Here is a 16295-nt window from a genome sequence, read left to right on the forward strand (position 1 = left end):
CTTGACATCATGGGAAAATCAAAAGAAATCAGGCCAGACCTCAGAAATAAAATTGAAGACCTCCACAAGTCTGGTTCATCCTTGGGAGCAATTTCCAAACGCCTGAAGATACCACGTTCATCTGTACAAACAATAGTACGCAAGTATAAACGCCATGGGACCATGCAGCCGTCATTCCGCTCAGGAAGGAGACGCGTTCTGTCTCCTAGAGATGAACGGACTTTGGTGCGAAAAGTTCAAATCAATTTTAGGACAAAAGCAAAGGACCTTGTGAAGATGCTGGAGGAAACAGGTAAAAAAGTATCTATATCCACAGTTAAACGAGTCCTATATCGACAAAACCTGAAAGGCCGCTCAGCAAGGAAGAAGCCACTGCTCCAAAACCGCCATTAAAAAAGCCAGACTACGGTTTGCAACTGCACATGGGGACAAAGATCGTACTTTTTGGAGAAATGTCCTCTGGTCTGATGAAACAAATATAGAACTGTTTGGCCATAATGACCATCATTATGTATGGAGGAAAAAGGAGGAGGCTTGCAAACCGAAGAACACCATCCCAACCGTGAAGCACGGGGGTGGCAGCATCATGTTGTGGGGGTTCTTTGGTGCAGGAGGGACTCGTGCACTTCACAAAATAGATGACATCATGAGGGAGGAAAATTATGTGGATATATTGAAGCAACATCTCAAGACATCAGTCAGGAAGTTAAAGCTTGGTCACAAATGGGTCTTCCAAATGGACAATGACCCCAAGCATACTTCCAAAGTTGTGGCAAAATGGCTTAAGGACAACAAAGTCAAGGTATTGGAGTGGCCATCACAAAGCCCTGACCTCAATCCCATAGAAAATTTGTGGGCAGAACTGAAAAAGTGTGTGCGAGCAAGGAGGCCTACAAACCTGACTCAGTTACACCAGCTCTGTCAGGAGGAATGGGCCAGAATTCACCCAACTTATTGTGGGAAGCTTGTGGAAGGCTACCCAAAACATTTGACCCAAGTTAAACAATTTAAAGCCAATGCTACCAAATACTAATTAAGCATATGTACATTTCTGACCCACTGGGAATGTGATGAAATAAATAAAATCTGAAATAAATAATTCTCTCTACTATTATTCTGACATTATACAATACTTAAAAAAAGTGGTGATCCTAACTGACCTAAGACAGGGAATTCATACTAGGATTAAATGTCAGGAACTGTGAAAATCTGAGTTTAAAAGTGTTTGGCTAAGGTGTATGTAAACTTCCGACTTCAACTGTGGCTATAGGCCACGTGTCAAACCCTTTCCACGGAGGGCCGAGTGTCTGCGGGATGTCGCTCCACCCTCACACTTGATTTATGAATTAAGGTCACTAATTAGTAAGGAACTCTCCTCATTTGGTTGTCTAGGTCTTAATTGAAAGGAAAAAACAAAAACCTGCGGACACTCAGCCCTCCATGCAATGAGCTTGACACCCCTGCTATAGGCTAAATTAAAGTTTAATTATGAAAGTAGTGAAATGTAGTGACTGTATAGTGTACAATGATTTAATCAGAGAACAAACTAAGAGGATTGATCTATAGCCATAGTTCCTTCTATTCACTGATGTCCACACATTCTGTAGTTTGTTACTTTAATAATTCACCACATGAACCCATGCTGCAGTCAGTTACTAACCCATACTGCAGTCAGTTACTAACCCATACTGCTGTCAGTTACTAACCCATACTGCAGTCAGTTACTAACCCATACTGCTGTCAGTTACTAACCCATACTGCTGTCAGTTACTAACCCATACTGCAGTCAGTTACTAAACCATACTGCTGTCAGTTACTAACCCATACTGCTGTCAGTTACTAACCCATACTGCTGTCAGTTACTAAGCCATACTGCTGTCAGTTACTAACCCATACTGCAGTCAGTTACTAACCCATACTGCTGTCAATTACTAACCCATACTGCTGTCAGTTACTAACCCATACTGCAGTCAGTTACTAACCCATACTGCTGTCAGTTACTAACCCATACTGCTGTCACTTACTAAGCCATACTGCTGTCAGTTACTAACCCATACATCAGTTAGTTACTAACCCATACTGCTGTCAGTTACTAACCCATACTGCAGTCAGTTACTAACCCATACTGCTGTCAGTTACTAACCCATACTGCAGTCAGTTACTAACCCATACTGCAGTCAGTTACTAACCCATACTGCAGTCAGTTACTAACCCATACTGCTGTCACTTACTAAGCCATACTGCTGTCAGTTACTAACCCATACTGCAGTCAGTTACTAACCCATACTGCTGTCAGTTACTAACCCATACTGCAGTCAGTTACTAACCCATACTGCTGTCAGTTACTAACCCATACTGCAGTCAGTTACTAACCCATACTGCAGTCAGTTACTAACCCATACTGCAGTCAGTTACTAACCCATACTGCAGTCAGTTACTAACCCCTACTGCAGTCAGTTACTAACCCATACTGCAGTCAGTTACTAACCCATACTGCAGTCAGTTACTAACCCATACTGCAGTCAGTTACTAACCCATACCGCTGTCAGTTACTAACCCATACCGCTGTCAGTTACTAACCCATACTGCAGTCAGTTACTAACCCATACTGCAGTCAGTTACTAACCCATACCGCTGTCAGTTACTAACCCATACCGCTGTCAGTTACTAACCCATACTGCAGTCAGTTACTAACCCATACTGCTGTCAGTTACTAACCCATACTGCAGTCAGTTACTAACCCATACTGCTGTCAGTTACTAACCCATACTGCAGTCAGTTACTAACCCATACTGCTGTCAATTACTAACCCATACTGCAGTCAGTTTAAAAGCCCCTTCATTCATAACTTCCTCCTACTGTACCTAGACTAGATTATAGACTACTCCCCCTTCTGAGTACTACATCACAATACTATACTTTATATTGCAGGAATCTCCAACCCTGTTCCTGGAGAGCTACCATGCTATAGGTTTTCAATCCAACTCTATTCTAGCACACAATATTTTAATAATTTGCTGGTTGTGAGTTGATTTAGGTTAGATGCAACTGGAGTTGGAGTATAACCTACAGGAGGGTGTCTCTCCAGGAACAGGGTTGGAGAAGAAACCTACAGGAGGGTATCTATCCAGGAACAGGGTTGGAGTATAAACCTACAGGAGGGTATCTCTCCAGGAACAGGGTTGGTTTATAAACCTACAGGAGGGTATCTCTCCAGGAACAGGGTTATTATTATTATTATCGGCAGACTCAACAGCCTTGGTTTCTCAAATGACTGCCTCGCCTGGTTCACCTACTACTTCTCAGACAGAGTTCAGTGTGTCAAATCGGAGGGCCTGTTGTCCGGACCTCTGGCAGTCTCTATGGGGGTGCCACAGGGTTCAATTCTCGGGCCGATTCTTTTCTCTGTATACATCATTGATGTCGCTCTTGCTGCTGGTGATTCTCTGATCCACCTCTACGCAGACGACACCATTCTGTATACTTCTGGCCCTTCTTTGGACACTGTGTTAACAAACCTCCAGACGAGCTTCAATGCCATACAACTCTCCTTCCGTGGCCTCCAACTGCTCTTAAATGCAAGTAAAACTAAATGCATGCTTTTCAACCGATCGCTGCCCGCACATGCCCGCCCATCCAGCATCACTAATCTGGACAGTTCTGACTTAGAATATGTGGACAATTACAAATAACTGGGTGTCTGGTTAGACTGTAAACTCTCCTTCCAGACTCACATCAAGCATCTCCAATCCAAAATTAAATCTAGAATCGGCTTCCTATATCGCAACAAAGCATCCTTCACTCATGCTGCCAAACACACCCTCGTAAAACTGGCCATCCTACCGATCCTCGACTTCGGTGATGTCATCTATAAAATAGCCTCCAACACTCTACTCAACAAACTGGATGCAGTCTATCACAGTGCCATCCGTTTTGTCACCAAAGCCCCATACACTACTCACCATTGCAACCAGTACGCTCTCGTTGGTTGGCCCTCGCTTCATACTCGTCACCAAACCCACTGGCTACAGGTTATCTACAAGTCTCTGCTAGGTAAAGCCCCGCCTTATCTCAGCTCACTGGTCACCATAGCAGCACCCACTCTTAGTATGCGCTCCAGCAGGTATATCTCACTGGTCACCCCCAAAGCCAATTCCTCCTTTGGTCGTCTTTCCTTCCAGTTCTCTGCTGCCAATGACTGGAACGAACTGCAAAAATCTCTGAAGCTGGAGACTCATATCCCCCTCACTAGCTTTAAGCACCAGCTGTCAGAGCAGCTCACAGATCACTGCACCTGTACATAGCCCATCTGTAAACAGCCCATCTATCTACCTACCTCATCCCCATACTGTATTTATTTATTTATCTTGCTCCTTTGCACCCCAGTATCTCTACTTGCACATTAATCTTCTCCACATCTACCATTCCAGTGTTTAATTGCTATATTGTAATTACTTTGCCACCATGGCCTATTTATTGCCTTAACTTACCATAAATTCCGGACTATAAGCTTTTTCCCCACGCTTTGAACTTCGCGGCTTAAACAATGACGCGGCTAATATATGGATTTTTCCCGCTTTCAAATTTGTGGGTCCTGACAGCGTGGAGCATTGTCAAAAAATCCACTATCATCAACAGGTTTCGAAAGGCTGGACTGCTGCATGTTGAAGAGGGCTCAGCGGGGGATTTGCCTCCGGATGAAAGTGACGAGAGCGACAATGAAAACGATCCAATATCGGATGAAGCAATTCTGAGGCTATTCAACTCCGACACCGAGGAGATGGTTTCAGTGCACAGGAGGAGGAAGATAGTGACCAATGACTTTCTTGGTAGGCTACTGTTTACTGCTAATTTTTTATTTTTTGTTACAAGCCGTGTTTCGTTAAAGCCTATTTATTTTTGTTACAAGCCGTGTTTCGTTAAAGCCTATTTATTTTTGTTACAAGCCGTGCTTCGTTAAAGCATATTTATTTTTGTTACAAGCCGTGTTTCATTAAAGCCTGTGTAAAGTTCATTTGTTTCAATGTACCGGTAGGCACCTGCGGCTTATAGACATGTGCGGCTTATTTATGTTCAAAATATTTTTTTAAAATTAATTCAGTGGGTGCGGCTTATATTCAGGTGCACTTAATAGTCCGGAAATTACGGTACCTCATTTGCACTCACTGTATATAGACTTTTTGTTTTCTTTTGTTCTACTGTATTATTGACTGTATGTTTTTTTTTTATTCCATGTGTAACTCTGTGTTGTTGTATGTGTCGAATTGCTATGCTTTATCTTGGCCAGGTCGCAGTTGCAAATGAGAACTTGTTCTCAACTAGCCTACCTGGTTAAATAAAGGTGAAAAAAAATAAAAAATAAATCTCAGCTCACTGGTCACCATAGCAGCACCCACCCGTAGCAAGTGCTCCAGCAGGTATATCTCACTAGTCACCCCCAAAACCTATTCCTAATTTGGCCGCCTTTCCTTCCAGTTCTCTGCTGCCAATGACTGGAACGAATTGCAAAAATCCCTGAAGCTGGAGACTCATATCTCCCTCAATAACTATACGCATCAGCTGTCAGAGCAGCTCACAGATCATTGCACCTGTACATAGCCCATCTGTAAATAGCCCATCCAACTACCTCATCCCCATATTGTTATTTATTTATTTTGCTCCTTTGCACCCCAGTATCTCTACTTGCACGTTCATCTTCTGCACATCTATCACTCCAGTGTTTAATTACTAAATTGTAATTACTTCGCCACTACGGCCTATTTATTGCCTTACCTCCCTAATCTTACCTCATTTGCACACACTGTATATATATTTTTTTCTATTGTGTTATGGACTGTACGTTTGTTTATTATATGTGTAACTCTGTGTTGTTGTTTGTGTCGAACTGCTTTGCTTTATCTTGGCCAGGTCGCAGTTGTAAATGAGAACTTGTTCTCAACTGGCCTACCTGCTTAAATAAAGGTGAAATAAAATAAAAATTAGATACCTGCTTTATGACCCGTGCTGTTCATTGTGACTGTTGTTGTCCTATAGAACTGTATGGACCCTAACTCCTCATCACACAAACCAACAACAGTCACACCACTCTGTCCTGTTCTGCTACTGGACGACCTGCTCCTATAGAAACCAGGGACCACATTCCACCACGGTCGATGTCACCCACCCCAATGAACTGTCACAACTACTACAACAGTGTCCAGTCTACCTGACAAAGACACCAAGGTTAAGTGTGTGGTGCCTTCTGGTGATGCCACTAAGGATGTTTCTATAGTGATTTCAGTCAGTGATTAAGTCTGATTGGCTGGTGAAAGAGGCCATGGTTTGTCAATACATACATGATAATTGGGATGATTATAAACACGTTGGCATGTTTTTTTGTGTTTCTTTTTTGTGGGCTTGGTCAATCTCAAATCTCCCAATATCTGGATCAGTGGAAACTCAGTGATTGTTATAGTGCCAAGTCATAGTCAACCTACTTACTTATTGTAATAGTGCCAAGTCATAGTCAACCTACTTACTTACTGTAATAGTGCCAAGTTATAGTCAACCAACTTACTTACTGTAATAGTGCCAAGTTATAGTCAACCAACTTACTTACTGTAATAGTGCCAAGTCATAGTCAACCAACTTACTTACTGTAATAGTGCCAAGTCATAGTCAACCTATTTACTTACTGTAATAGTACCAAGTCATAGTCAACCTACTTACTTACTGTAATAGTGCCAAGTCATAGTCAACCTACAGTTTTTACTTATTGTTATAGTGCCAAGTCATAGTAAACTATTTTCTTATTTTAAGAGTGCCACGTCAGTTAACCTATGTATGTATTGGTATAGTGCCGTGGCAGTGTTGTGGTGCAAAGGGAGAAATTACAATGTTATTTATAACATGTCATGTTGTTTACCCAAATTTACCCCCATAAACTCTCAATCTTTAGCTGGGTCACTGTGGTGGAAGATCAGGTTTTTATTCAGATATCTGAGAGAAAGTACAGTTTTACTGTGACATTGATTGTCAAACTTCCATGTGTTTTTCCTAAATACCATTAATGCTGTTATTCTGGAATATGTGCTGTACCTTCCAGTGGAATATGAGATTTGACTGCTTTCAGATTACTTTATCAAATGTTCTCTTTTTTGATACACAGAGCCTGATAACCCTGAAATCAGGAGGACTCTCGCAACTAGATTCATTATGATTATATTACTTAAATAATATGTCTGTCTGTCTGTCTGTCTGTCTGTCTGTCTGTCTGTCTGTCTGTCTGTCTGTCTGTCTGTCTGTCTGTCTAGAAGCGTCACTACAGACACCCTGGTTCGGATCCAGGATGTTTCACAAGCAGCCGTGATTGGGAGTCCCATAGGGCGGCACACAATTGGCCCTGCGTCGTTCGGGTTTGGCCGGGGTAGGCCGTCATTGTAAATAAGAATTTGTTTTTAACTGACTTGCTTAGTTAAAAAATAACTAAATACAAATAGACATACAGTAGAAAAGAAGAGATCCATTTTGGTTTAGCCTGACCACCCATTCATATTGCTCTGGCCAAACGCCACGCCACTTTCTTCTCCACGATGAGTCTGGATTTGCTTTCCTCCCCAACCTCTTCTACAATCCAAAAACATTGGATCTTCACATGATATACATTTCCTTCACACCACTATGGATTTTTATTTTTTTACTTCAACAACGAATCAAAGCGGATCATTCAAACTCTGTATTGTGAACCTCTTGCTAAAGTAGTAAATTGACAATTATGGGATAAGATAAACCTAGAAATGGCCATGAGACAAAGTTGCCCCCTATATCCTTGCTACTATTTGCATTATCTAACCACTAGCTCGTCTGAGGGCAAAAGGGGTGCAACTCAATATTAGGAAGGTGTTCCTAATGTTTTATACACTTCGTGTATTGTCTTTGGTGACGTGCTGCAGCTCAGCTGTGATATTTGTAACTTCTGACTGCTCTACACCACACAATACTACTAGTCAGCTGCTTATCAAAACCTTAAATATTACAATCAGGTGTGGTAGAACAGGGCTGGAACAAAAACCTGCACAACCGTGTGGAGTCCCCTGATTTATATTTACTAAAGTTCCTATGTCTGATGAATGTATGTTTGGCTGTAAACTGTGTCTTTGTGATAACTCTCTTTTGTTTACATGTATTTAGTGCTAAGCCTGTCTTCAGTAAACTTTCAAGTACAAAGTTTATGTTGATGATTGTTGTATTTTAATTAATTTTAATTGAATTATGGGTTATGCATAATAGGCTCCTAATTTATAGCCTCTGTCTCTTGTGTATTATGCAAGCAGCTGTGCTCCATTGGCCTCTCCTTAAAAACAATCCTTAGCTCTTGGAGTCCTATGCAAGAAAAGCTAGACTATACATCTTCTTAGGGCTAGGGGGCAGTTTCCTGAATTTCCGCCTGACTGACGTGCCCAAAGTAAACTGCCTGTTACTCAGGCCCAGAAGCCAGGATATGCATATAATTGATAGCATTGGATAGAAAACACTCTGAAGTTTCTAAAACTGTTAAAATAATGTCTGAGACTCTAACAGAATTGATATGGCAGGAACAAATATGACCAGAATTTAAAAAAATTCAGCTCCCAGGCTCTTATTATGGAAACCTATTGCTTATATATATATATATATATATATATATCCATCACCCAAATTGCAATTCCTGTGGCTTCCACTGGATGTCAACAGTCTTTATTCAAGGTTTCAGGCTTATTTTTTGAAAAACGAACAAGTATTTGGAGTTTATGTTAGGAGAGCACCTGAACCAAATCAGTCTTTCAGTGCGCGAGAGAGAAGGTGCGCGCTTATGAATTTTCCTTTCCAATTGATCATAGTACTTTCCGTGTGAAATATTACAGTTTATTTACATTTTAGACTACCTGTGGATTAAGTAGAAACGTTGTTTGACTTGTTTGGATGAAGTTTACCGGTAGCTTTTTGGACTCCTTTGTCTGCATGTTGAACGAGTGGATTACTTAAATCAATTGCACTAACTAAACAGACCTTTTGGAATATAAAGAAGGATTTTATCGAATAAAACGACCATTCATGTGGTAGCTGGGACCATTGGGATTGCAAACAGAGGAAGATCTTCAAAAGGTAAGTGATTTATTGAATCGCTATTTGTGATTTTGTGAAGCCTGTGCTGGTTGAAAAGATAGATAATCGCATGGTATGCTTTCGCCATGAAGCCTTTGTGAAATTTGACAACGCAGTTGGATTAACAAAAAGTTAAGCTTTTAAATGATATAAAACACTTGCATGTTCATGAATGTTTAATATTAAGAATATTTATTTGAATTTGCGCACCCTGCAATTTCACCGGATGTTGTCGGCAGGTGTCCCGCTAGCGAGAAGCTAGCCCTAAATGACAGCTTGCTGGGCTTTTTTTTTTTTTTTTGTATTTCTCATAGCAAGACTTCGAAGACGGATGCAAGTTCTTTTTTTCTGAATGTTAGATACTGCAGAAGAGCAAACGTGCGATGGCGGTACCCTATGGCAGTTATTTATTCAAACCCATAACCATTCAATCTTCATGAAGAGAAGTGAAAGCCTTCTTCTGCATCTAATTCTAGTCCTTTATTAATCAATGATGTCATTAGAATGATGACGATATGGACAACGGAACTTATTTAATTTAACTGTTGAAGGGAGGAAAGAATGAAGCAACAATAGAGAAAGAGAAGAGGTAGACTAATAACCAGGCAGGGACCTCCAGACGAGGAGAAACTCAGTCTCAGGGTCAGGAGCCAGATCTGCAATAATGGCTCTATATAATACTGTACCTTACATTTTTTCTGGATTTGGGGACTATGAAAAAACCCCTGGTAGCATGTCTGGTGGGGTAAGTGTGTGTATCAGAGCTGTGTGTAAGTTGACTATGCAAACAATTTTGAATTTTCAACACATTAATGTTTCTTATAAAACATTGAATGTTAGCTAGAGACTGGTACTCAGGCTAGTCCATTTTCCCCTTGACACATGAATATCTTACATGTCGTTCTCACACACACTTGGTTGTGTATGCTGGCTACACATGTATAATATACAGTACTTACAAATCAAATCTGCTTGCTGTGTAGAGCATAGTTCAAACGCCACCCTTATCTTTGATTTCACACTCAATTTGCTGAGCCAATCAAACGGCTGTAGGGAGAGACTTACTTCACAGCTACATCTTTGAGCAAGCAATGGTACTGACACACACAAGGGAAAACCTTCATATAGGTTAAGTTAATCACACAAGTAGATTCACTTAGCTATGCATGATGATACATAATGTTATTACCTCCAACCTTGCAAAGGTGTTTTCCTGATACTGTTCTGTGTTTACTTTCACTTTCACTGGAGGAGGAGTTGTAGAAAGACTAGCAACTGTCCTTATCTCTATGGGAGCTCACAACAGAAAGCCACATTCAAAATTGGCCAACAAGGTTGCAGAACAGAGCTTGTTATTTTTTAAACTATCCAATGCACTAAGTTACCATGCCTCACTTGAAAACGGTTCCTAGTTTCAAATAATGCTTTGCCACACATCATCCAGAGGTCCATCACCTAGCCTCACCTAGCCACACATTGCTGCCATGGCTCATGTTAACAGTTACCTTTCTATTCTGCTGCTATTCTTTACTGAGGGTGAGTTACATCAGTTTTCATATGAAGTACTTGATAAGTCTGTAGGTCTAAAATGTAAGTTATACAGTATTATACATTTCAGAGTTGTGTTTCATTATGAGATGTAGATAACTACAGTAAAATGTATAGGTGCATTATGCATCAATTGTAACTGCATATAGTCCTGAAAGGAATACAATGAATTCATTATTATTATATAATAATTACAATTATTATTATATTATTTGAAGCTAAGGTGGCTATTTTACTGGTGAATGGCCGGTCCAGTCACCATCAGTATACAAACATCCGCATCTTCCTGTTCTATACTGTTTAAAAGAAAATGCAACTTAGAAAAGTCCATGGAGCTTAAATATCCAAGTTGCCTGGACATTTGAATTGGGAGATTTTTGAGCTGACATTGAATAGTCAGCTTAAAATACTGTGTTGGCTTAAAATACATGTGTCTTATTAACATATTTCCCAATGTGCCTCTCTGCAAGATGTATTTTACTTTATTTTTGTACATTTACTTGCCAGGGACAGGTTTACAGTTTAAATATATATTTAAATAGCTGCCATTATATCAGCTATAGCAAAAAAGTGGATTTGTTGCCAGGACAGAAAAAAGCACTGTCCAGTCAATTAATTGGATAAAAACTGAAACTGGAAAGAAGTCAAGGGGGACTCTAAGTACAACATTAACATACGTGTTTCAAACTTCATACACACATAACAGCCTAGAAATTATTTTATTAGGATCTATTTTAGCCCACCAAGGGCTAGTCTTCCAAGAGTCCTTTGAAATGTACAAACATACAGAATGAGAATTTGAATGATTGATGCAATACTGCATATACCTTTAAATGTATTTATGCAGTTGTTTAGTCCCTTCATAGTGTTCACTGCAGGTTGCTAAAATGTAGCGCTGTATTAGATGTGTGTACTAAACAGCCTGTAACTTTCTTCATGCAGGGCTCTCTCAGCTGGTGAGAACACAGCAGGTTGTCATGGCAACCCTGGGAGAGGACGCTCACTTCAGCTGCAGGCTCATGAAACCCAAAGACGTGCTTCAAGTCACCTGGCAGAAAGTGACACCAGGGGCGACTGAAAATGTGGCCACCTACAACAATCGATTTGGAGCAGTAGTCAACCCACCTTTTCAGAGGAACGTGGAGTTTGAGGACGAGGGACTGCAGAACTGCTCTATCGTCATCAGAGGAGTGTCAAGAGGAGACGAGTCCTGCTACAAGTGTCTGTTTAACGCCTATCCAGAAGGAGCTATCAGTGGCAGGACCTGCCTCCAAATTAATGGTAAAATATGATAACTGTAAGGAGGGGTTAAAGGGACATTACACTCTAAAATTCAAATTGTATAATGTGGATTCACCTTAACATTAGACTACTTTTGAGGTCTTAAAACAATGTTATGTTCCTTTAAAACAGGAACAATGGCCTCCAATGCCTTCAATCCATTGTTCTACTTTGACCTGTGTGTAAATGATTAACCCAGGAACAATTTCCTCAAATCATCATGCATCCATTTGACCTTGATGTACATGAAAACATTATAGTATTTACATTCACTGTGTCTGTTGTTGTCCTATAGAGCTGTATAGACCCTCACTTCTCATCACACAAACCAACAACAGTCACACCACTCTGTCCTGTTCTGCTACGGGACGACCTGCTCCTACAGTAACCTGGGACCACATAGAAAACATCAGTCTAGACAAATCCACCATGGCTGATGTCACCCATTCCAATGAAACAGTCACTGTCACCATAACTGCCATGGTGGCAGCGTCCAGTCTACCTGACAAAGACACCAGGGTTAGGTGTGTAGCGTCATCCCGTGGTGCCGTCAAGGAGGTTTCCATGGTGATTCCAACTAGGGATCAAGCTTCATTTGCAGGTGAGAAATGGTTAGGGTTAATATCACCATAATATATTGACATGATCAGGAACATGATGAAGTACTGTCTGTGTTCATGATGAGGTACTGCCTGTGTTCATGATGAAGTACTGTCTGTGTTCATGATGAGGTACTGTCTGTGTTCATGATGAATTACTGCCTGTGTTCATGGTGAAGTACTGCCTGTGTTCATGATGAAGTACTGCCTGTGTTCATGATGAAGTACTGCCCGTGTTCATGATGAAGTACTGCCTGTGTTCATGGTGAAGTACTGCCTGTGTTCATGATGAAGTACTTCCTGTGTATTTCTGTTCTAGGTCAATCTCAGGTCTCTGATGACAGGGTCAGTGGTAAGTGGTTGTTATTCTAATAATGACAGGTCATAATCAACCTATTGACTGACTGTTTTACTGTTCAACTTTCAGGTGTAGTGCAGAGACATATTTACATGTATGAGGCGTTGGTGTAGTGTACCTGGGAATTTGACCTCTGTCTTCTCTTGTCATCTCTCTCATTCACAGGTGCAGTGGTTGGTGCAGTGATGGGTTCAGTGTTGTGTTCAGTGTGTCTCATTGCTGTATTCTGTGTAATATGGCTGCAAAAGAGGAGAAAAGATACCTCTTCCAGGTAGATAAAAACTATTTCCTTGAAACTGAACAGTTACTCTGAATTGAATGTGATTTGACTGCCAGTTGTTTACCAGTTGATCTCTAATTTGATGTAGAAAACCCCCAGTTCCTGACCTTGAAATCAGCAGAACTCCCTTAAAGACACCACCAACATCCAAACAGTAAGATGCTCATTCTAAAGAACATTTAAGGGATCATGATGGATACCTATTTGAAAGAAAACATGATCATTACATTTTCTGAGAATATGTGCTATACAGGTTAAAACTCATTCTCATGATTAAATAATTGTAATGAAATAATGAATCAGATGTGGTTCTTGTCAGTACAGTGTTTATTTTGATTTATTTCAGTGTCACACCAACCTCCAGTCCATCACAAATGTGAGTATCTTTTCAACATTTTTAGCAGCTTTTTAAGATAAATAATAATTATATTAAAAAAAAAAGTTTGTTTTTTCAGGTCACACCTGTCAACCAGCTCAACAGTCAAGCGTAGGTTGACTAAGAAGTAGGTTTACTTCCATAGTCTCCTAATGTCTTCTGTAATCTCTCTCATTGATCAAGAAACTTGGGAATGAAACTTTGAAATGTATTTCTGTGGTTTATGTTTTTTGCCGCTACATTGTCTGGTTTGATCTCTTTCACACCAAGCTCCAGTCCGTCACAAATGTGAGTATTTTTACAACTTTATTTGATTATCCCGATAGAAAGCTTGAAACAGACGATATTGAGAATGTTACAAAAGCTTTTAGTATAAATTAACAAAAATACTAAAATCTGAACATAACGAAATCATTCATCTTGATTCAGGATACCATCCCTCAGCTCGTCTGACAAGCGTAGGATACAACCAGCTCAGGAGGCTGTAAAGAAGTAGGTTTACACCTTAATTCTCTCACTGTCTGCTGTAGTCTCTCTTCTTGAGGAAGAAGCTCTGAAATGATGTACTGTGGTGGTCATAGAGTGGTCATGGTGACTGCATCATGCATTCAGCTGCATGTTAGTATTTGTTATGCTTTGTTACTCATCATGTCACTAATGTACTATATATTCTCTCAACTTGGGAAAGATGTGTATTTCTGTGATCAAAGAGTGGTCATGTTTATTACGTCAGTGTTTACATCACTGTCTGCAGGGCTGTTTCTAGATTTTTGCCCTTCATCTTGGCAGCTTAAAAGTTAATGTCCTGCAGTTCAACAGTATGCTGAGACCCCGACTGACTTCCTAAAACAAATATGATATATACTGTATAGAAAAACATTGTTTTGGTTGGGGGCCCCCTAGTAGCTGTGGGGCCCTAAGCAGCCGCTCACTTCACTTAAGCCTAGAAACGGCACTGACTGTGTGTTACCACAGATAATATGGTTCTTATCAATACATTGACCATGTTCATTTCTTTCAGGACCACACCAATCTCCAGTCCATTCAAAATGTTGGTATTTGTACAACTATATTTGATCATCCTGGTAGAGTGCTTGAAACAGATGATTGTTATTGTTAAAATGGGTTACAATAACCCCAAAATTCAAACAATACTCAAAAATGTACTTTGTGTTTCAGGATAGACTCCCTCAGCTCCTCAGCCAATCGTATGATGCAACAAGCACAAGATGTTGTAGAGAAGTAGGTTTAAGTTCTCTTGTTTTTTATGTTTTTTTTTATACCTATTCTCTCATTGAACAAGAAGCTCTGGAATGATGTTTTGAGGTGGTAGTCATGGTGACTGCATGTATGCAAATGAGTTGCATTTGTTGCATTGTTGTTATGTTACTCATGTCACTAGTATAGGATACTCCATTCAGTCAATATTTTAATTACCTTCTTTCATACAGATTATCTCCTGAGAGACCAGATGACCTGCAATGTAGAAGGTGAGCTGAAATAATCATGAATAATTACAAAGATGCAGTCAGAAGTATATATATATTTTTATAAATATCTATGCCATTTTGTTGTATCTATTTTAGGAAACTTTTAGAGGGTTACGAGGACTGAGTGACTACCATACTGTCTCACACACACCTGTGTGGTTCAGAGACCGTTTCTATCCATAGGCATTGTGGGTACTGAATAGTGGACTGAATGGCTGACACACATAGGCCTGCTGGTTATTGTATATGTAAATACAGTATGTAAATATAGTTTGTAGTTGGTTAATGATGAAACATGATAAATCCACACTAGACTTGTTTGTGGTTTTATTCTTCACTTTTTTATAAATCAAGGGTTGTGATATTATAGTCTACACAATGTCATAATGTAGACTACTTTCATGGTGTGTGTTTTTGTGTGTGTGTGTGTTTTCTTTCTTCACTTTTTATAAATCAAATGTTGTAAGATACTCAATGTTGTGATGTCCTTTGTTGTGTGTTTGTTTTCTACTTTTATAAATAAAATGGTCAAACAATGTTGTAATGTATGTTGTGACATCGCTTGTTATACAATGTGTTATAAATCTGCTGCTGGAAATGCTTCAAGAGTGAATTGTCTGATTCTTCTGCAACTCAAGAGACACACCAAAAATACAAACAATTGCCACTAGAGGTCACCTAAATATAACTTTAGAGAGAGATTGTTGAGAAACGGGATTGACACTGTAGTTTTGCAGCGCTCATGCAACTGCGCGCCACCGATGGTCCACTTGATCCACAGTTTACTTGACTGACTCTCTCTGACTTCTCTCATAAAGAGGCAGAACGCATCACACCCGTTCTCTTCAGTTTAAAGACTTTTGAAACATGGATTTGATAGTCAGTGTACTAGATTATTTTACACCATACAGAGGACATAAGTAACACTAACTCCTTGCACTGCTCAATGGTTAAGTAGTTGTTAAAGCAGAGTTAATTTGTTATAGGTCCCAGTTAAAATAAAACGTTGTGTTATGTTTGATATTTAATAAGGCTAAAAACGTTGATAATAACGTTTAAAGTTGTCGATATTGAATTATTTTCTAAAGGTGATACAAACCTATAGGGTTTTATTTATTTATTTCACCTTTATTTAACCAGGTAGGCTAGTTGAGAACAAGTTCTCATTTGCAACTGCGACCTGGCCAAGATAAAGCATAGCAATTCGACACATACAACAACACAGAGTTACACATGGAAT

At 39.9% G+C, this 16295-nt stretch overlaps 1 protein-coding gene across 2 annotated transcripts; it reads left to right on the plus strand.

Moving 5' to 3' along the window:
* The first annotated feature begins 10558 nt into the window (after positions 1-10558).
* Positions 10559-15656, plus strand: LOC115182122 (CD226 antigen). 2 transcript variants are annotated; one of them, XM_029743780.1, is made up of 14 exons: positions 10559-10659; positions 11614-11952; positions 12248-12553; positions 12871-12903; positions 13075-13180; positions 13278-13343; positions 13536-13565; positions 13645-13692; positions 13836-13853; positions 13995-14057; positions 14587-14616; positions 14745-14807; positions 15017-15055; positions 15152-15656. In XM_029743780.1, the coding sequence occupies exons 1-14, from the start codon at positions 10608-10610 to the stop codon at positions 15177-15179; spliced, it is 1221 nt and encodes a 406-aa protein (XP_029599640.1). In that variant the 5' UTR covers positions 10559-10607; the 3' UTR covers positions 15180-15656. The 2 variants fall into 2 exon arrangements, with proteins under 2 accessions (XP_029599640.1, XP_029599641.1); XM_029743781.1 differs by lacking the exon at positions 12871-12903.
* The last annotated feature ends 639 nt before the right edge of the window (positions 15657-16295 follow it).

The sequence above is a fragment of the Salmo trutta genome, unplaced genomic scaffold (genome assembly GCF_901001165.1).
Source record: "Salmo trutta unplaced genomic scaffold, fSalTru1.1, whole genome shotgun sequence".
In the NCBI taxonomy this organism is placed as follows: domain Eukaryota; kingdom Metazoa; phylum Chordata; class Actinopteri; order Salmoniformes; family Salmonidae; genus Salmo; species Salmo trutta.

Excerpts from the sequence above, each read along its gene's own strand:
- LOC115182122 (XM_029743780.1), top strand. The coding sequence starts at position 10,608 with ATGGCTCATGTTAACAGTTACCTTTCTATTCTGCTGCTATTCTTTACT. Across the intron at positions 11,953-12,247 it reads GACCTGCCTCCAAATTAATG|AGCTGTATAGACCCTCACTT; the intron begins GTAAAATATGAT and ends GTTGTCCTATAG. Across the intron at positions 15,056-15,151 it reads GATGACCTGCAATGTAGAAG|GAAACTTTTAGAGGGTTACG; the intron begins GTGAGCTGAAAT and ends TATCTATTTTAG.